Source organism: Parasteatoda tepidariorum, chromosome 6 (assembly GCF_982258835.1).
Source record: "Parasteatoda tepidariorum strain Cologne lab strain chromosome 6, Ptep-v5.0, whole genome shotgun sequence".
Classification (NCBI taxonomy): domain Eukaryota; kingdom Metazoa; phylum Arthropoda; class Arachnida; order Araneae; family Theridiidae; genus Parasteatoda; species Parasteatoda tepidariorum.
Window position 1 is genome coordinate 20,802,075 of NC_141760.1, and position 23,468 is coordinate 20,825,542.

The following is a 23,468-nucleotide window of genomic DNA, read 5'->3' on the forward strand; positions in this document are numbered from 1 at the left end:
ATTTTTAAGTAGTATGTGAAAATTAATTTAATTGGTAATTGTCGAAAGGAATTGGAAAGGATTGCTGACACTGGCAAAACAACTCATTGTTAAAATGCAACGTTGTAGAGATAATTTTCTCATTTTAATCTCGAATTGTGCAAATAATCAGAAATTTCAATTATAACATATTTAATGATGCATAAAATCAATTGAATATATTAATTACATTGCTACAGGTGATGGAATTTTCGGGTGTAGCTTTAGTCAAGGGCAAAAATTTCGAAAAGACTTTCTAATAAATAGAATGAAATGGAATGATTTTACTTATTAAAACAAGTTGACATGAAATGACAAAGAAATAAATAATTTCGGAACGACTACTAAGTTTTTTTCCTCCGGAATTTGAGATCGTTTCATCTTAACTTTTTTAACTTAATTTTTAACTTAATTTTTTTTTATCCCACATCAATGTTTTTTCGGGGCAAGTGCCCTGCCCAGTATGCATTTAACCGGTACTCCGAACACTGATGTTTCTCCTAATCTATCCTCAGCAGATATCAAAATATCGAATAAATATAAAAATATCACCAAATAAATTAATATCAAATCAGATATAACAAATATTTGGGACATTCGCCATTGTGATTGTTGACATTGCGATCGTTCGAACATGTGAGTGTTGGCATTCACTGGTAAAAGTCGACATTCTCTTGATTTCGCTTATTTAAGGTAACGTATACATTCCATTCATGTTTGCATTAAAACAATCATATCGAGAATGTAATTTACATACTAAATATATTTTCGAGATGATTTGTACGTAACTAATACATAATGTATATATAATTATCCCAGAAGTATATATTATCATGTTTTATTAAATTTTATCCCAAAAAGAATGGAAAAAAGCTTCAAATAGTTAAGCAATGAATATTCAACGTATGAGACTAAAAATTGTTACGTTTACAATCAAATTTGTAATGTTTTTAGCTCTGTATTAATGAATTTCATTTGAGTTCATTCCATGACCTCCACGTATATAAACGTTCGTTTAGGAAGTGCGTGTTTTTCCGGGTTAAGTTGATTTCATTATTGATATTTAAACAAAAAATTCATATTGAAAAGAAACTCCACAAATGAAATTCAATTTCTAAAATCAGATTTTTAAAAAAAATAAAGATATACATTCGATTTCGCCCAATTTATATTTTAATTTTGAGTAATATTGTTAAGTTTTTTTTAAACACTTTTAACCTTTTAAAAATTGAAAAAAATAAAGTTTTAAAAGTATAAAAAAAGTATTTAAGAAAAAAAAAACATTTTTTTCAGATATATTTATTTTATGAAGGAATATCAACAACTATTTTTGAAGGAATGTTCAACGATCAACATCGTAATAAGCCGTACGCCATTGACATTTTTCCTTTAAAAATCATTAAACGAAATAAAATCTCATCAAAATAAGTTTTTTTATTTCTACAAATACTAAAATATTTTTCAAAACAGTGGAATTTTGAAATGTTTTGAAAAGTTTTAAAATATTTACAGAATATAAATTTTTTCCACAAACTATTAAAACTATTTACCGAAATTCTAATGCTTACACGAAATTTTTTCCCCTTCTTCTTTAAAAATTGTGAAAATGAAACAAACCTATCGAAATCTTATTTAGAAAATATGCACAACTTTTCTCATTATATGTAGCGCTAATAATAAATTTAATATTTTATTATCATGATCGTGCTCAGCATAAATTTAAAAAGCGTTAATTATAAAATTTTTTTTTGATAATTATCAATGCTTACAAATTTTTTTTTTCTGAATAAAAAAAAAATAAAAATATTTAACCTTTCCCAGTTTCCATAACAGTATACCTTAGCATATTTATAAAAACAATTAAAGTACTTGAAAGTAACAAAATAAGCAGTGCTTCTTGCGCGTTTTTAATACATTAAGGCACTTATTTGTTTTCTATTTTGAAAAAAAAATTGTAACATATAAGTTGTCACATTACGATTGCTTCGTAAAAACCACTTTTTTCAAGTATTTCCTTTTCTTAAAAAAAAAAACTAACTTAAAAAAGGAAATTTTATAAAAGTTGTGTTCTTCAATTACCGTATCACAGATAATAAATTCGAAAAAAATTTAGTTTCATCTTATTAACAACTACAATATTTTTTATGAAAGGCAGAATTAATTTTGCATTATTTTTTTTCCAAAGAAATAAACTTTTATTTCTATCTATGAAAATTGCATTTGAAGCCACTTTATCAAGCTTAAGTTCTGCTTGAAGCATACTTTTTATTCTTATTTTGAAAGGAAATAAACATTCTATCCATTTTTATTTTGACATAGTGACGGAAAAACGTGCTATTCAATGAAGAAAAATATCAATACTTAAATAATACAGCGGAAGCGACCACACTCTGTTTCAAACTAAAATTATCGTTAATGGAGGTTGATCGTTCTTAGGGATCACTGGCTTAAAAATGTTATCGAAGTTACATGATTTTTCGCAAATGATTTTAATTTTAGTCAGTGCTATTTCTTTGATGTGGAAATGCTACTTGGCGTCATGGAAACCGGGTAGGTGAGTTAAATTTAGCATCAATAAAAATGATCCGGAATGATACATTTATGTGTAAAAACAAATTTTCCAATAATGAATTAAGTTTGCCAAGAATGAATTAATTTAAATAAAAATTAATTTAATAAAAATAAAGTTTAGCAATAATGAATTAAGTTTAATTTCATATCATAAAAATTAACTTTAAATATGAGAAGAGTTTATTTTTTAAGATGCTTATTTGTTTTCTAAAATATCTTTTTTTTCTAATTTAACTTTCAACTCTCGTTGGCCCATCTAATATGGTGCCCCTAAAAAAGTGGCCAACGTATCTGCCGTTCAGATGCCTGTATGACGTAGGTCATACCCCAGGCGGGCATTGAAAAAAAAACTTTCTACTCTAAAAATTAATCATCGATAGCATCGTCTCAGTGCACTGTGACTGCAACATGAGGTTGTAGATCTCCTTCAGAGATTGTCAAAAAGAGAGCTCGAAATAAGAGCCTCACACAAATATTTTAAATACTTTTTTATCTACTTATTTGCTTTCCTAATATTTTTTGTTTAGATATTCTTTTTTTGTTTCCTTATTTGACCTTTTTCGCTTTGGGTGCAGAGGTTTCCCGGTCGCTGGGTGAGGTTTTGATGGTGTCTTCAAAAGGTTTTCTTCAACGCAAAGCCTATGGAAAAAAAATTCCGTGCCTCCCAAAAGTGGTCGTGAAAAGAGGAGGACGCTACATAGAGGTGTACTTTCTTGGTGGTTTCAGCGTAGTATAGGCTCCGTAGCAAAAAAAAAAGGAATCTAATTATACAGTTGCGGGACGCATGGGCTCAAAAAATTGGTACAAAAATTTAAAATCCATCATAGCATAGATTTAAAGAGTGGGTGATCACTTTGATCAGCCTGCGTAAGGATCGAGAGAGTGCGTAATCCGTCATCGTTTAATTTTCCTACCGTAAAGGGTTCGACTTCACTTGCAGTTCGTCGGGCTACCAAAGCAGGGGAGCCATCACTTCTGCAGAGGATCAAAATTGCGATAGCATGTCTTCGGATCATCCTCAGGGATGTTTCCCGGACCGTCGCCAATAGCTCATTGTGCAGCTCTAGTGCGACGTATATAAAGTACCTCAAGTGGGGCGCTCAAAACACCAAAATCTCTCCATGAGTTAAAGGAATGGAGGAGATATTGTGGTGCCAAATCTGACGTTGTAACTCCCGATCAGCCGGGTACAAGATTGACTGATTGGCCCTCTCGGCTAAAGTATGTAACTCTCTAAATGAACAGAGCAGCTTCATAAGGCGTACAACTCAGTTATTGCTTTAAGATTATTAGGCATCCTCGGTGATATTAGGCATCCTGTGATGGAAAAAAAATACGAATTCGCAATCCTTATCACGTGGCTTAGCTTCCAGCTTTCGTAGAATATGCCTCGACTCTCATCGGTTGTGGTCCTAGTTGGCCCGAAACACTAGGTTCGAGAACCTAAAGTTTTGTGGTGGAATGAACGATAAACTAGGCTCAACGACTGAATTCTGTAGTGGAATCAATGATAAACAATGTTCAAGGACCAAAGATTTTGTGGTGGAATCAACGGCATACTAGGTGTGACATACGACACACAGTGCACCAAAAAAATTTTTTTGTTGCCTTATGTATTTCTGAAATAAACGAGTTTTAAAAATAACAAAAAGAAGTATTTGTTAAAATGAAAAACTCGTCATATTTTTTAAGCATTATTGCTTTTTAAAGTAATTTATTCCATTAAAGTTACAGGAATATAACTTGTATCATACATTTTATAGATCGTACGTTTCTTTAATATATTGTTACTTTAATATATCAGAAAACGTAAAAAATATGAAGTAATATACGATCTCTTTCTGCAGAAGTGTTAAAATTGAAATGCTAAACTCAAAAATAACATATCGAAAAGTATTATTCTCACATTTTATTCGTTGAAATGGAGTAAAGGAATATTTCTGCTTTTTTTTGGATTTTTTTTTAAAAAGGACAAAAAATAGTTCGCACCATTTGAAGCCTCCTGGAAACATAGAAAGTAAAATGAGATCAGAAGTTCTGGAACAAAGAATTCAATCCCCCTTGAAAATTTTTTCTATGCGATATTCAAGTTTCTCTGAATATTTTTGCCATTTTTCCCTTAGCTTGAAATGTGAATGTAGAAATGTGAATACTAAATCTTATGATTTTGAACACCCGAAGGCAAACTTATTCTTATTTCGCTTCGGAAAATATAGCCTGTTTCAGGCAATTTTTTTCTTCTTTTTTTTGTCTTTCAGTCTTTTAAGTATCGACGACACAAAACAAAGAAAAGAACGTTTAGGAACTCATTTACTATCAGTCAGACATAAGAATAATAAAAACAGAAGACTCCCTAAACTGAAAACTTCGAATAAAATGAATGTTCTATTTCTAAAGATCTTCCATTGAAGCGAGGAATTTCATTTTTTACGAATGTCCTGTTTCACTTGACATGGAATGCAACTGGAGCCCGTTTAGAGGAGAACATTGAAAATAATAAAAGGGTATTATGTGAGATTATAATCACGTTTTCAAGAATATTCGAATTCATTTTTATTTTAGATTTATTTCATATTGAGATACAGGTAAGCGGGGACTATTGTTAGCGTCAGCTATTGCCTTATTAAATTATTAAGTAATATTGTTGTTAAAAATAAAAATTATCTTACATATTACTACTATTAAAAATTGAATTTTGCATATAAAAATATGGTTATCTAGTTTCAGAATATCATCTACCTAAATTATAAAACTTTGCTAGTGCAAAACACTTTTATATTTATTTACTAATTATTCTTTTAAAAAAATGATATTGGTTGTTCTGAGATGTTAAGTGTCCATGTATTAAAATAATCCAAATGTTCAATACCATACATTTTTTTAACAGTGATTATGTTATGCATTATTTTTGTTTAAAAAACTTTGCTCGAGTAAGCGTAAATTTCACGCATGTAAAACTTTAGAAGCGCATCAAAAATATTTTATTTGCTGTTGAGACGTATAAGAACAAATATTTTGATCTAAGATGTCAATTCTTACTTAACATCTAGTACCACAACGTATAGTATGTACTTTCCTTATTCTTACAAACATTTATTTTCAATATTGTACACATAAAACTATCTATTTAGTATATACTTTCCTTATTCTTATAAATTTTTATTTCCAATATTGTAGACTTAAAACTATCTACTTAGTATATACTTTTCTTATTCTTACAAAAATTTAATTTCAATATTGTATACATAAAACTATCTACTTGGTATATACTTTTCTTATTCTTACAAACATTTAATTTCAATATTGTATGCATAAAACTATCTACTTGGTATATAACTTTCCTTATTCTTACAAACATTTCATTTCAATATAGTATAGGTAATACTATCTACTTTTCAAGAATTGACTCATTTTAATTTCGATAAATCACTTTAAACGCCTGACATGCAATTAATTTAATTCGTAAAATTGATTGCGTAAGTAAAGAATGGTAACGTCAACTAGTCTAAGCAACTAAGTAAGGAAAAAACTACTATACGTTTACTGATAAACGAAAACTTTGATGGATCTTACATTCCATTTGAGAATTGTCAATTTTCGCATCATTTCAATTTGTTTCGAATGTAACTTGAAGAACACAATGTTCTACGTAGTTTATGAAGAGGATTTTATAGAGTGTTTTACATTTCAATTTACTCTATGAGAGTTTTTTTTTGCCATTTTGTAAAGTCACATTGAGCAATGAAAGTATAGTAATAACATTTTGCTTCTTTGAAAAATATATCACTATTGGCTGGCTGAATAAACATAAACTTCATTTGCATATTTTCAACTTCATTTGCATATTTTCAACTTCATTTGCATATTTTCAACTTTATTCTGTATCTTACTTATTTCCAATTTAACTCATACCGCTATGATATTCTGCGAAGCATTGCATTTGAATGGGCATTTAGAGGTAGGGTTGCATTTATATTAATATACTTGACGAGCGAGTCATACCGTTGTAACGTACATTAACACACAATTATTTACAAAATTAACGTTTTGAAACAATATTTACTTTCATTAGCGAAATAAATCTTATTGGCTGACTGATTATGATTTATTACATGCTTCATTATACACTGCCAATCCCTAACAACTTCCAATCTTCTTTTGCGTTTTGCTTATTTTCATCGTAACTCGAAAGCTTCACGATTTTACGTGGACAATTTTAAAAGGGCACTTAATAAAACATTTTAAATTTAATATGCTCCATATTGTCTGCATAGTCTCATTTCAATACGAAAATGCGGTAACGATATTTAGTTTTATTAAAAAACACACTCACATAAATAGCTGATTAGATATATAGCAATTTGCGTTGTGGTTAATAATTGCCTTCGTGTGACAAATCCTAACTCACTCTTGCAATTTATTTATTTCAAATCCTGCCAAAATGCATCACAATTTTCTAAGGAGTATTTGAGGAAATATGATTTTAATCTTAATCGTGATGAATACAATTACGGTATATACAGTCATAATACATAGAGAAAATAATTCTGGTAAGAAATCCGTACTCTGTGGTAAAACAGTTTTGGTGAAAAAAATATAATTCTGGTAACAAAATTAAAATATACGATATTTAAACCATTCCTTTAGTAATTTTCTCGTTCATATATTCAAAATGTTTACCGGTAATTTCGGTTTTCCAAATTATAGTTCTTATTATCACACATTTTGTAAGAATACAAAACTGAAAATTAAATTTAGCCAAATAAATACCTTTTATGCCATGTTCTAAGGTATCATGATAAAATTACGAAATTTTTCAGCATTTATCAAATTTTCAAACATTTTACAAAACAATATTTTATTGTTAAAGTTTCCAAAATCATTACCAAAGCTCGCCTGTAAAAATGATCGAGCTTTTTGGTGTTCACATAGAGCCAGAAACACGCTAAATTCTACAATTTTCCAGGATTTCCGGCAATACTTTTTTTTTCTTAGTGTATGATGTGTCTCGATATCATATAATTTATATTATATAGTGTGGCACACTTACTTCTCTGATATCTGGTATTTTGGGAGAAGTCTCTTCCACAATCGGACTCTTAGAAGAAGTTTCGATGGTGACACCGTGTTTCGTCTTTCCTCCGCATAAAGTGCACCGGTTGATGTCTTGATTGGCTGTCTGAACTGCTAGGGACTTCGGTAAGTGGCTGTCAACAGAGAGGAGGTCATTGTTCTCGCTGCTGACAGGAGATTCATTGCTGCTCTCATAATCCGAAGAGATGATTCCCTCACCTCTCAAGGCTTTACGGATGCAGGGTAGAGGCGGAAGAGTCTGTCCTCCTTCCTCATCGTCTTCTGTCGTCTCAGCATCCGTCTCACCTCTTATCACAATTCTCCGTTGAAAGATCTTTTAAAATAAATAAAAGAAACAAGGTTTTAAGGAATGGGGATTGTAACAAATCTAAAATAATTGCACAGAAGGAAAGATGTTAATTTTGGTTTTGCTTTACTTTACCCCTGGAGATGGGATCAAAGGCTTGCGAAAAGCTCTTAAATTATCTATCGAACAAAAGTATTTTCTACAGTTGACGAAAATTGTTTAAGCAAGCCCTAGAAGTTGTTTGATGTTTGAAATTCACTAATTAACGGTGTTTCTAACTGAAGAGTCAGTTTTATTACTTTTGAATAGAAGTAAGTATCTTTCATTTGATCGTAACATTACTTTTCAGAATGAGGTTTTAGTGGTTTAGAATCTATCTAAACATAATAATATATTTCAAAAGTGTAACAAACGTCTAGAATAATTACTATTTGTTAAAGCTTTAACAGAAACTGCTCAAAACTGCTATTGAAGAACTGAAAATTTTGAGATGAAATCAACGACAAGTTCAAGGATCAAAATTCTGAGTTGGAATCAAAGACAACTAGGTTCAAAGACTGAATTCTGTGATAGAATTAATGACAAACTGCGTTCAAGGACCAAACATTCTGTGGTGGAATTAGAAATATACAACATGCAACAAACCAAAATAAGTAAATAAACAAAAAATAAAAAAAAGGATCACCCTGAATAACTTTTGATCTAATGATCGGATCTTCACGTTCTAAAACTCATTCTTAAGAGTTCGAGAGGGTGACTTCAAAGATGCTAATTAATTAGTGCAGACAATATTTCAAGTTACGAAATCAGACAAAAAAACGAGAATCTTAATAAACATACCTTTTGTTTAACAGATTCGGATTTCTTACCCCCAAAATATAAAGGATAGCTCAACCTAGGGATTATGGTCAACATCATTTGGCCAGACAAGCAAATCAAAAATTGGAAACCTTAATGTTATTTTTTGCTTCTGTGTATTTCGCAAAATCTCGAGAACTTTTTTATCGAATTGAAAAAATTTTGCGCACAATTATAGAATTTCTTTAACCAAAGGCAATTCCATTCTGAAAACAAATTTTAGTAAATACTTATTTTTTTGTTATTTTAGTTATTACTAGTCGAAAATTTTTTGAATTGTAAGGTATACAATTTTTATATCACTTTAGAGCATAAAATTTTACATGGCAAAATACCAAATTTGAAGGAAATCAGTTGAATAGTTCGGGAGAAATTGAATTTTAATACGACTTCTTTAAAATTCGATTCGACAGCTTTCGCCCAAATTTCGTATTCTGCCATTGCATATTTTAAAATGATGTAAAAATTTGTATATCCTGCAATTCAAATTTTTTAGACCATTATTTAATAAAATAATAATAAATATATTTTCTAAAATTTACTTTTTGCATGGAATTATCTTTGGATAAACGAATTTTATAATTGGGTTTTTATCTTATCTTATTCTTTTAATTTATCTTAAAAATATCTCTAGATATGGCAAAATACGCTGAAAGTAAAATTAACATTAAGGGGTTCAAACTTTGGATAGCTCTCCTTACTAAGGTGTGGGGATCTTATTTCCCAGATTGTGGCAATCCCCTATATTTTGAGGATCAGAAATTCGAATCCGTTGAAAAAAGCTATGCTTATTTAGAGAAAGTATGTTTTTGTGTCTGATTTCGTAACTTAAAATTTCGTTACTAATTAATTAGCAAATTTCAGATCATCCCTTCAAACCTTTATGATTGAGTCCCAGAACATGAAAATCTAATCATTAGATCAAAGGTTATTCAGGGTTGTACTTATTTTGCGCACTGTACATTTAAGCACCATAGTTCATTTGTTCCTGTCGACTCTGTAAGCTTCTATATCTGAAACGAACTGAATTCAAATTGATGAAATATATATATATATAATATATACTATTGCAAAAGTTTGTTCTTTCGTTTGGGACCTCCCTGGCAGAGTGGTATCGCCCGATAAATGCTGTGCAAGGCGTGGAAGTAGCTGGTTCGAATCCAGCCTGGAAGTCTTCTTCATCATCTTCATCATCTTTCTTCAAATTGTTCTGTCCCGCAGTGGACTGATCGTTAAGACACGGTTCCCAGCAGTTCACCGAAGTCAAGCATCACCGACTGCAGTCAGTGTGCGGGTGGGTGACCACTTGGATCAGTCTGCGTAGGGACCGAGGGTGTGCTGTATTGGTCCTCGTTAAACTGTTCCACAGTAAAGTGCTCGACTTCGCGTGCAGGTCGTCGGGCTACCGAAGCGGGGGTGCCATCCTCTCTGCAGAGGATCAAAATTGTGATGGCATGTCTTCGGATCATCCTCAGGGATGTTTCCCAGACCGTCGCTAATAGCCCATTGTGCAACTCTAGTGTGACGTAAATGAACAAATCAAATCAAATTGTTCTATCTGTTCTTCCACTTGACAAAGGTTTATATGTCTAAATTGAGTACTGAAGCCTGCAAATGTGTGTAATTTCAATAAAGCAATGTACTTTCACTTTTTAATCTTTCTTTTATTTGACGTCTGGGATAATGTATGATGTTAATTACGGTTATGTTGTTTAAAATCTAGTAAAATTTAAGTTCTAAATTTTGCACTTATACTTTTTATCTTTGGCTTATTTGTTAGAAAATTATTAAATTTTCCATGAATGTCTTTCAAACCACAAATAACATATTATCAATTTTAAATAAGAAATATAAATTTAAAAAAAATAACTTTGATGTCAACAAAAAAGAAAACTAAGCAATAATAAATATAAAGTACAAATAAAAATGATTCAGAGCGAAAGCTGTGTTTTGTCTAAAAAATAATTTAAAGGATAAAAAGTTATGAGGAAAATCTTCGCAAAAAATACATTGATTCAATATACAATTTTTTTATTTTATGCTAGTAGGAAGAAGCTTAACATGAGTAAATTATTAAAAACGAATTTAGTACGAGTGGTTAAATAAGTTTCGAAAAATATTAAAATACGTTTAATAAAATAATTCCGCTCCTAAATAAAATAATGGTTGAAACATCTTTTTAAATTTTATATTAGCGAAAAAATAAAGTAAAAATATTAACTGAATAAACAAACACGAAAAAAATAAAATGAAGTAAAGCAAATTAGCTTCTGAAACACCATTTCAAGTCATAACTCCAGGGAAATCATAAAAACAGAATGAATACGACGATAATAAAATAAATTTTTAAGAACGCAGATAACAAATGAATTCGGTAGCATTTAATCATATTTTGATGTAATGCATATTATTTATTCCTTGTATAAATATTATCTTTAGAGAATAGAGCAGTGATGGTAAATTTTTTGACTGATTAAATCTGACAACTGTGATTTATTGACATGAGTGTCATACAATGTAATATTAAATGTGGATTTTCATGATGTAAACTACATTCGCTTTCATTCGTGACAGTTACAGGGTTGTAAGAACAAATATGGGTGCACGTGATCATTTCCTTAATAATTGACAGCTTTCGTGCAGTATCGATTTTGTGTTAGGACTCGTGTTGAAAAGAGTTAATAAAAATTTGATGGTTTTTTTTAAGGCAGGGTTTATAAAATCATAGACTGGACAGGAAAATTATTTCATTGTATTATATTTCCTTGCAAAATGTGATGGAATTTCTTGATGTTTAATATTTGTATAACTTAATAAATTAAAAGTAAATCATGCCATTTTTATAAATTTCCCAAAGGAAAATTGCAAATTATTATTTTTAGCGTGTCTAATATTTTTTCCTAATATTTAATCATTTAACTCGATTTTGTATAATACACAAACTAGTTTCGATGTGTAAGTTTTTAATAAAATCTTCAAAGATTGTCCACCCAAATTTAATGACCAGGAGTTAATGTGGATAAATAAAGCAATTGATATTTTTTATATATTGTTAATTATAAGAAAACAAATCGAACTATTTTAATCCCGAATATACAATTTTAAAGATCTTGAAGTCAAAATCAAACTATTTTCAACCCGAATATAATGTTTTCAAATTTATTTTATTATACTAAACATCAAGGTGTGTCTGTGGTCAGAATAATCTGAATTGACCACATGCTCAGCATTTATCCTATATGGAGTCATTTGTACTTTTAAGGTATCCGACTAGTTTCAACCATTTTTATATTTATCAATATAAAATTACAGAAAACTAGTTTGTATTATTATATGCAAAAACTTATTAAACTGGCCAAAAAATATCATTATTATTATTTTATTTTTATATAGCCATTTTTTGGTGAAAATAAGAAATTTTTTTGCATATACACTAAACACTGTAAAAAAAGTTTCCTTTGAGGATTTTATTTATAAGACTATCAACTTTGTCTTGATCTATTATCATGAAATCAAGTGTATATACTACTGATTGACGGATTAAAAAAACAACAAATTTTTAAAAATTTCCTCACTTCTCTTTACAAAAAATATGCAGAAAAAAAATCAAATTTCACTTTTTTCACTTAGTCTGTAGTTCGTGACATATGTGCTATGATCGTAAACACTCATGAAAAATTACAGACAAGTTTTTTTAAAAAGCAAGTTGGTGTAAAATGTGAAAAGTTGGTGTAAAATGTGAGATAAACACAATTAAAAACTTAAAATCTGTTGGTCTTAGAATCTGTTATAACTTTGCTTTAATTGATAGTATTTAAGCATTATTAAACTGCACTTGAAGATGTTTTGCAGTTTTGCCAATCCGAAAAGTAGTTATTTCATAACAATAGCTATTAAATAATATTTCAGCAGTTTAAATTAGTTCCATGTCTACTAGCTCTGAAAAACATTCCGACAAAATATATTTTTTGGAAGACTAATTAAAGAATAAAGAATAATCGCGAATTTCAATAATGTTTTTTTTTCCTTTAAAAATTTTTAATAAAGATTTATATAATTTTACCACCCAAATAAAGCATTAATTTGAATAAGATTTATATAATACAATCAATTAAACTGAAAATTGGACAGTTGGGACAGTTTTAAAACTTGAATTTCAAAAGGAATTTAAACGAGAAATAATATAAAATTTAAAGGATTTCTGTTAAACAAAAAATTAAAATGGACATTTAAATGACACAAGATTGTGAATCACGAAGATAAAAATCAGATATAATAAAACACGTTGAAAAAATTTAGATAAGCATTAAGAAACAATAATACAAAATCGATATTAAAATGAAATACTACTTTATAGTAAAAATTTAAAACTCATTTTTAACAAGGAATTATGTGAGGCATTAATTTAAAATAAAAACTTTTGCAAAAAGACATTTTTGAAATGAAAGTGAAATCTTTGAAATGAAGCATTAAGAAAAAGTACATGAAAATCAGAATTGTAATAAAAAAAAAGCGAATAAAATGAAGACATCTGCTTCGAACTTTTAATTTAGTGCTTTAAAATTTCATTTTTTTTTGAAAGAATTTTTTCTTGATTTCGCTTTTAATGAAGAAATAAACTATTCATAAAACTGACTTTATAATTCAATTTAATCTTAATTCTAGTAGAGTTAGCTTAATTCTGATAGTTATCTTAATTTTATTCAAGATGCTTCAACTTTTAACTCATTTTAGGTGCAGTCACAACTTGCTTCTTATTTCAAGATTTTAAGTATTAAAAGATTCTTACTTTATTAAGCTTTAGACAATTGACTTTTGAGAAGTGTTGTTAAATTTTTAATTACACTCTGTAACAAAAAAATCGACGCACCAAGAAGGAGTTGTCCGATTAAAACGAAAATCGGTGGATAGGAAGACAATGTATAGAATAGTAAATGATTAAAATTTGAGAACAATTGAATAATTTATTGCAGAGTTACAGTAACAAGTTCAATAAGGTGTTGACGCGCCTCTAGCCTGGATACAAACTGCCACACGGCGTGGCATAGACCGATAAGGCTCCCGGATGGTCTCGTGCGGTATTTCCTGCCAAATTCGATCCAATTGTCGAACGAGGTCATCAACATTCCGTGCCAGATGCAATCGCCTTCCCATCATGTCCCAGACATGCTCGATGGGAGAGAGATCTTGTGATCTGGCAGGCCGAGGAAGAGTTTGACAAGATTGCAGACAGTTCATAGCAACACTTGCCGTATGTGGTCTGGTATTGCCTGCTAAAAAACCAGCCCAAGGCGCTGCAAGAGGAACGGTAGCAAAAAAGGTCATAGGATGTCGTCGACGTACCGCTGTGCAGTAAGTGTACCTCTAATGACGACAAAAGGGGTCCGGCTGTCAAAGGAAATGGCACCCCAGACCATAATGCCTTGTTGAGGGCCGGTGTGGCGTGTAATAGTGAAGGCAGGATCCCCCCTCTGCCCTGTGCGTCTCCAAACACGTCTTCGATGATCATCAGGACACAGTTGGAAGCGGGATTCGTCACCAAAGACTATCCGTCCCCAGTCGGCATCATTCCAGCCTGATCGAGCATCGATTTTGCGCGTCTTAGTGCGTTCTTGGTGCGTCGATTTTTTTGTTATAGAGTGTATTATACAGAACACGAAAAATATCAAGTTATATTAATAGAAAATTATTACATCCGTAATTGTATCTGATGGAGCCAGGTATAATTTTATGCTATTTATTTTGAGTCAAAATGTTTTTTAATTGGTCAAGGCAGTTTAGAAGTATTAAAACATAAGACTCAACGTATGAAGTTCATATTGTTCATGTTATAGCATCTAAGGAAAAGTGTAATTTTAGAAAATAAAAGGAGGATATGTAAATCCCTACTAGAAGCTAAGAAATTTTATGTAGTTAGATTTTTGTACAATTTACTTAAAAAAATCAAAACTAAATTATTTCCCATAAAGAGAATAAAAAATATCTAAATACTAGACAATATTGCATTTAAAAAGAATTTTCTTACAAAGTATATAGTTTAAATGACAATGCTAGATATAGAAAATTAATCTTATCAAAACATGAAAAATGTTTTTTAGAGATTTCTGAAAATGCAGAGATAAAATTTTACTTTCAATAAAATTAACTAAATTTGATTTGAAGCAAAAATAAAATAACGGAAAATAAAAATTAGGCACTGTAAAGTTAAAACAACACAAATCATTACTCAGTTTTAAAGTATGTACTTTTTCTAAGAATTAAAACAACAGCAAATAAAGCTTTTATAAATTTACCGCTTGTAAAAATAAAGATAAGAGTTATTTCTTTAACAAAAAATAGCTTCTAAGAATTATTTTTTCTATTTTGACTTGATAAAAATTATTTTGGAACATAAAGTTGATTTGTGGTACATTTTTACATTAGGCAGAGCCGTTTAAAAAAAAAACAGAAAAATTCTTATCGTACATGCAATTAGTTATGCTGTTTATTAAATTTTGGTGTTAAGGCATCAAAGTTTTGCTATCTAAAGTATCTACTTAAGCGTATTTTATAGTTAACAATTAAGCAAGAGGAGAAATTATTAAATAGGAAAGTTAATTCTCTGTATATCATGGAATAAGTAAGAATCAAAGCGAAATATTTTATTTTCAATCCCTTTTAAGTCTGGTCTATGCTGTTTAAGATGTTATAATGTTTTCCTGACAAGCACAGATATATTTTTTTAAATAATAATCTTGTAACAGCTTTATTCTGAATAATTCTTATTTATCATATACTTCAAACTTCCATAATTTGCTACTCTCTGTATAATCCAATTATGCTTACAGTAATCTATGATATCATTTGAAAGATTCCTAAAAATATCAGCTATGAAAACTTTTTTTTATCAAGAGTAACTATGGATTCCAAGAATATTTCTAAAGCCAAACTATAATGATTCATGAATAAAAATAATTGGCAAAGTTCTTCTCAAACAGTATAAAAAATAATGAGGAACATGTTTTTACACCTACAAAACTATGGGTTACAATTGAAATCGTAAGACTTTCAAAATTTTTTTTTCTTAGCCTTAAAAGAAAGAAGGAAAAAACATTAACACTATTCTTTTCACGCGTTTTTTTATAGCTTTTCCTTTTTAGAGAACAATAGATTAGAGCCTAGTAAATCATTTTTAAACTTTTAAAGATTTTTCAAAAGTATTTACAAAACACTCTACTAGAAAAAATGAACTGAATATATTTCAAACATTTAGAATTCATGGCATTTTTTTAAGTATTTAATTTATATAATAGTTAATTAAATATGAAATTCTTGCTTACTGTTCTAAAATATTGCATAAGGAATAATAAGACACTTAATCCAACACATTATCTAAATTCAAATAGTTATTTTTCAAATAAATTTATAATCTTTTATCGTTATTATAAAACACATTAACACATTAAAAAAATTTCTTTTGCAGTGATAATTTAAATTTTTTTAGAGAAGAAGTCGTCAAAAAAATATAATTTTTTCACATTTTAACTATTAAAATTTATTTTTAAATAAAAATTTTTTTTAAAACCAATTTACTCAATATACAGGAAAATATGACCCTTGTATCATTCGGGTTAATTCTATATCAATCATGTGACAAGAAGGACAATATTCAAAACTCATTAAATATTAATAAAAATATAAAATGAAACGAAAAAAAAATATTATTCATTTTCAAAAAGGATTCCAGCATTCTCTATTGCACAAAAAAACAACCCCATGGAGTTTTGTTTTATGCCCTATTTTGAGATCTCAGCAGACATGTAGGGAAAAATATTTAGACGATGGGGCAATGGTATGTCTCTTAAGTTTATTTCATAGGCAAACAATGGAACGAAAATATAGGGACTCTTCAATAAATGAGTCTGCATGCTTTCAGGCAATGTAAATAAGAGAACGTTCAAAGTGAATTACAGCATTATTTATGTTTGGAAAAGCTATAAAAGAAATTTCAGTAGACAGTAAAGTTAACTTACCAAGAACTATTCCCTTAAATATAGTAAACATAAAAAATATACATTCGGTACTTTTTCATAAAATGTTATATCTTTTTAGTCACCTACTTCTCTTAAACATGGCATTTTGGATATTATATATATATATATATATATATATATATATATATATATATATATATATATATATATATATATATATATATATATATATATATATATAATATACAAAACCTAAACAACATGGCAGATTACGATTTGAACAATCTTAAAGGAGTTTTCATCTTTCGAAAATCTTATATATTGGTTTAAAAGTAAGAGAATCCCTTCCAGGAATACTCAAATTATTTAGGTAAATCTTTCACCATTTTGCAGCAAACTAACTACAATGTTAATACCGAGAGCCTTGATCTGAATTTTGTGATTGGCCAGACATTGAAATAGTTTTAAGCATTCCAAAAATTGATAGTTCAAATTTATAATAAGAGAATTCAATCCAGGAGCACTCTAATTATTTACCATAACTTAACCATTTCACCATAGATAAATCATTCAACATTTTGGAACAATCTAGATCCAATGTATGTGTAGGTAATATTACACTCTGTTCGATTAACGTTTTGTGATTACTGAAAGAGATAACGTTTTGTCCAATACTGAAAGAGTTTATAATCATTCGAAATTCTCACAGCTTAGGTCCATAACAGGAGAATTAAATCTGGGATACCTCTAACTTTTTAAGCTAACCATTCACCATTTTAAAGCACTCTAGGTTCAATGTTTGTGCCATTAATACTATCAGTTTGTACGCTTAAGACACTTGCTTAAATTCAGTTTAATAACTGAATGGAATGTAACAATTATTGAAATTAATTAAAAATGCGTGAAAAAATTGAAAACAATTGGGGATAAATTCGAGGCAAAAATAATATTTCTCCAAATTTGGCACATTTTTTTAGATAAATTAAATCAAAATATTTCATAATATATATTGAAATAATAATTGTTTAAGGCTACAGTGGACTTAAAAAATCAAATTTTGGAATTTTTAACCAAATTTTCTGAAAATCGCAGAATAACTTATTTAGATTATAATAAATAAATTCCTAAATTTTTTTAAAATTATCTTCTTAATTTTTTAAGTTATAAAACTTTTAAAATTTAAAAGTTGTCAAATTTTAAAATGTTCCAGACGGCTTAATTTTCAAAATTTTTCTTCGAAACTTTTTTATGTTGCTCGTTATAGACATAGAAACAAACGTATGCATTGAATTTGTGAGTAATTTTGATGGTTTAAGTAGCAGGAGATAATTTTTCATTACATACAAAAATTTTGAAAAAAAAATTAAAAAAATTCTTTTTTCAGTTCTCAATTTCTTTCAAATACTAATTATTATAAAAAAACAATGCACAGAAATACTTAATATATAATTAAGTAACTGTTGACAAAGCTTCAAAACTATATCTAGAAAATTAATGCTCCTGGAACGTTTGAAAGTTTCAAAAATTAGAAAAAAATCCATATTGAGAAAAAGTGATTTTTTGCTCAAAATTAATATTTTCTTTAAATTATTCCTATAATCAGTAGTAAAAGTTTCATTATTTTATGACGAAAAGATATAACATGTTACTATTTCATTTATATTAGCTAATATAAGAAATAAATAAAAAGAATAAACCTTGCGAAGATAAAAATGGCATTTAATTTTTCATCGTGCATGATATTCGTGAGCATAACTTGTCGTGAACATACAGAAGAAACATACTCATGAACATTGGTGCACACAAAATATATTTTTATAACCTCCAAAAAGACAAAATGTAAGCATACGGAAAATAAAATCTGTTTTCTATATACAAAAAACAATCAAAAGCAATTTAACAAAACTGTAAAGTATGTTCTCCAGGTATAAGCTATCTTGGCGTTTATTTTATTTTATTTTTTCGACGAACAGCACATAGCCAATATTTTTCCTTTTGAAAAACTATGTTCTAAGAGGTAGCAAATAACACTTATAAGATGATGTAAACACAATCTCTGCAAGAGCCTTTCGTCTTTTTGAAGGGCGTCCTTTTATTTTTTTCCTCTTTGAAGACACCAAATCCATAGCTGATGAATCGATGAAAATCAAAACAACCAGAGAAAAAACAACGAAAGTCGTTATAAAAATTAAAAAAAAACAAGTAATTAACGATGAAAACGTAATAACAAATCTAACAAAACAATTAAAACCAAAATAAAAGCGTAATAAACAGTAATTAGCTTTGAAAAAAGCTGTTTTGTATTTGAAGAATGATAAAACAATTCGAAAATCTAACGAATTTGAAATGTCAACAAACAATGAGCGATAATGAACAATCACAGATACAGTTAATAAATACTTTTGCCAATAAAAGTTTCATCAGTGTAATAATAATTCAAATATCCTCTGAAAAAATTTATCTTTTTGGTTGGTAAAAACGCATTTGCTATTTAGTTTCGTTTTCAGTATCAAATGAAAGGGGGCGTGGCATCCCGATTGGAAAACGAAACTAGCTTATAATTCATCAAAAAATGATCAACAATGAAAAAAATGATTTCAGCTTATAAAACAAGCAAGAAAGCAATCAAAAACATTAAAAATTTTTTTTTGATATTTTCATCAATTTTTACCATTTTAAGGGTCCACTGTAGCCTTAATAGCAAATAACTAAGAATAAATCAAATTTTATATGAAATAGTATTTAATTTAATGCTGTCATTTCTGTTCTTAATTTCTTTCTTTTTTATCATGTGTGGGAAATTTAAATTGTTAAAATTATTTTAATTTAAGAAAAATTGTTTGCTAAGCAACAACTCAGTTTAGTAATTCTGAATGGAGCGCGAGATTTCAGAAATATTCACATAGCTGTTCCTACATACATTATAGTAGAGTAACCATCTTTCCTTGAAATGTTTACCTCGCTAATGTTTGAGACCCATTCTTACATTGCATTAAATTGGTGAAAATTTGCTTCGATATTTAATTCCTTTCAACAAATTTCAGTTCATCCACTGCTGAATTAATATTATTCTAAACATTTATAATTTATATAGAAACACCACTTACTCGCAAATCATCTTCACTTTGTGAATGAGCTTCATGAAAGGCTTCTATCTCTGCTGATGTCAAAGGATGAAGACTGCATACTGTTTTTCGATCTCGAGAATTCCGTCTACCCCCAAATGCACTAGACGGGATTGAAGTAGTGGAGTAGGAACGACCTTTGGAACACGCTGGTATTGATACATGTTGCGAACGACTACAGGAAGGTAAACAACAAAATAAATCTTAGCGATTTAAAACAAAGTATGAAATTTGATCGAAAAATTAAGAATATACAAGAGAGCTTTGATTTTAAAAAAACCTAAACTGTTTAAAAATAATAAGAGAAAGTTCAACAACTCTTGACTAAAAATATTAGTAGAAATAAAATAAAAAACATATAAATTTTGAGCTAAGAATTATCACATGTCAAATCCTTGTTCTTAACTATCTTTCTGTTAATGTGTTTTTCACTTATGATAAAAAAAACTTTCAATCGATCCATTTTAATGAAATATGACATATTTCTTTATTGTAAATGATAGATATGAAAATCTAAACATTACTCATAAATTTATTTTTATGTAGAAAATTTGTATATATTAATTTATTTCTGGGAGTGATTTCTACAAGAAACTTAGATTCACAACAGACCAAATAATCAGATCCGTTTTCTCTATTGTTAAGCAAGGAAGTTTTTTTCATAGATATATTTTATTACCATCGTTGAAAAGCCAGTTTTGAGCTTATGATTACCAATGTTCAACTCCGTAGTCATGTGATTTTAAACTCAATTCCGTAGTCAAGGGAACTCCTGGATAAAGTATTTGGACGAAATTTACCAACGTGTCTGGCTTTTTGATGGAACTAATTCGCAATTTCGTTACATGGAGAGGAAAAGCACTAAAGCTTCCCATAGTTGGCTAAACGAAAAAAAAAAACTCTAAACCATGATGCGTTTACGACTGAGAATACTTTACATCACTGTGGTCGGTACGAGACGGGTGCTGAATTCGTATCAACTCGCCCACGCTGGAATTCTAAGGGTCACCTTTTTTGGGAGACAAGTGCTCTACCACCTGAAAAACCAAGGCTCTTGATAGATATGTTATACAGATTATATATATTTGTTTACTATTAGATGTATTAAAATGGGTTTGTTTATGGATATACGTTAGTGAATAAAACAGCAAAGGTTATAAAACATTACACACGAGGGAATAAAATGCAAGTCAAGAATATAATTTTTAATTGTCTGAGCTGCTTGAATTACTTGTAAAATAATTTAAAATTGTTTTAATTAAGGAATTTTAAAACTTTCATTCGGGTATTCATTCACATAACAGCTAAGGATAATATTTTAATTCCGCTCTTCTTTCAATGAATAACTTTATATAGTTTATAGTATTCTTAATTTAAATGCAGAACTCACAAATCAACAAATAAAATTGAGTTCAATTTTTATTATTATTTTGAATGAAGTGAGTACATAAACAGACATTAACAAGCTTCCAAAACTATGGATTGTAAAAAATTTCGAAATTGATATTAAACTAATATAATACAACAGAATACGCATATCATTTTGCGTTTCAAAGAGTTTGTTTAGATCATGCATTATTTCAAGATAATTATAACAGTTATCGTTCTGTTTCTATATTAGCATGGTACTCGTAGTTTAATATAATACATAAGGAAATAAACTTGCAGTCAAGAATATTAAATTCAAATTGTCTGAACTACCAGAATTGCTTATGAAATGAGTAAGGAGACTTTTAATTAAGACATTTTAAGTCTTTCACTTGAGTAATTTAACATTTACTACTCAAAAGACGTCGGGAGAAAAACTATTAGGCGAAGTTAAAACTTAGTACTGTTTTAAAGGGAAAGAAAAACTGGCAAGGAATCAAATCCTGAAAACCTTAAATAAATATTACTATGGTGGAAGAATTAATTCCTTAAAAAGGTATTTAATATATATATATATATATATATATATATATATATATATATATATATATATATATATATATATATATATTATAGGTTGATAAGCACTTTACATCTTAATTAACCAGGGGAGACTATGAAATTATTTATCATTATCCATATTATTTTTATCCAAATATATTTTATAAATAACTATTTATAATAGTTTATCTATATTTATTTTATCACTATCGACTTTGTTTTCTATCACATTTTATCGTTCTTAACAAATTTGGTCACAACACAGTAAGAAATTTACTTTTTGCAGTAAATTTTTACTTTTATCGTAACTTTTTACTTTTACCCTTAATTTTTTAACCGTTACTTTTCACCGTAAAGTCCATTTTCACCTAAACGTGATATGGAACAAATAATCTGATATACCATAATTGTTACAGTAATATTTACCGCAAAATCACTGAATCACTCTAATTAAATATTAGTACTGTTTACATTGCGGTGTAATATTTTACGGTAAAAATGAATTTTAGGTTAAATAGCTTTTTCGGATGATGCATCCAATAAGTCGGTATTTATACCGTAATTTGGTATGGAATGTTTTATAGTGTACCCACCACTTGTGGCTAAAGAGATTTCAGTACATGCAGTTTATACCTGTAACAACATGTGTTACCTGCTGGTTGATGATCATATCAGCTTTTCCAGAAATGTGTTCGAGAAATCTTTTTGATTTTTTTAGTTTTTTAATTTATTTGATTGTAAAATTTAACTCCATAGAATTTACACTTAAAAATAGAGCTATGGTAGATGCGTAATCAGATTTTATTGTAAGATAAAATGCTTATTTAAAAAAAAAATGATAGTGTAATTTATTTCTCTTAGGCCTAAAAGAGTTAGAATTGTATGCTTGTTGTACCGTATATCGGTACCCGTAGACTATGATTTTTACAATATTTAAATAATATGTATGTATATGTATGCAATATGTATGTACATTTGATATGTATATGTGATAGATGTAATTTTATGTTCTGTAAAGCTGTATTATGAATATTTTAAGCATATTGCATTGTTTCAGGTTAAAATGTTCCAGAAGAACTTATGAATACTGGCAAAGATAACATGTTGTTTTTTCACATATTGCTACAATCATTCTGCAATGCTTATGGATGATTTATTCATGCAAATTTGATTGGGGTTTGGTTAAATTTTTAATTTTGAAATTAAATTTAAAGATTTAAATATCAGAGCAGTTGGTCACCTAGGGAAGACTTGGTACATATAGTTGATAACAGCACATATATTAACAATTGCCACAACAACCACATTGCATACAGAAATAAAACAATAATAAAAATGTAGTAGAAAACTGAACTATGGAATAATGCATAGATTGCTCTTTAGTAACGACAGGAAGAAAGAAATTTATATTTTTGAAAAAGATTAAAAATATATATTTACACAGTCCCTTAAAGAAATTAATAAACCATCATATGAATATTATAAATTGGGAAAAATAGTTGTTTTGTATTGCTTTCAGATGTTTGTCATCGAGGTTCTAGGTTAAACAGATGTAGATGAAATAATGACACTCAATCGTTTTTCTTTTCTCTAAACATGAATGAACATTGTTTC

General features: G+C 28.8%; 1 protein-coding gene across 2 annotated transcripts in view; it reads right to left on the minus strand.

Annotated features, from left to right (window-relative positions):
* The window catches only part of LOC107436844 (cGMP-inhibited 3',5'-cyclic phosphodiesterase 3A), a 605,033-nt gene that overhangs the window by 127,835 nt on the left and 453,730 nt on the right, over positions 1–23,468 (minus strand). For both annotated transcript variants that reach the window (XM_087165512.1, XM_016048661.4), the window contains exons 4-5: positions 19,908–20,100; positions 7,640–7,996 (exon numbers count right to left, since the gene is read on the minus strand). In XM_087165512.1, coding sequence (XP_087021638.1) covers positions 7,640–7,996; positions 19,908–20,100 — 550 coding nt within the window. The remainder of the gene's footprint in view (positions 1–7,639; positions 7,997–19,907; positions 20,101–23,468) is intronic.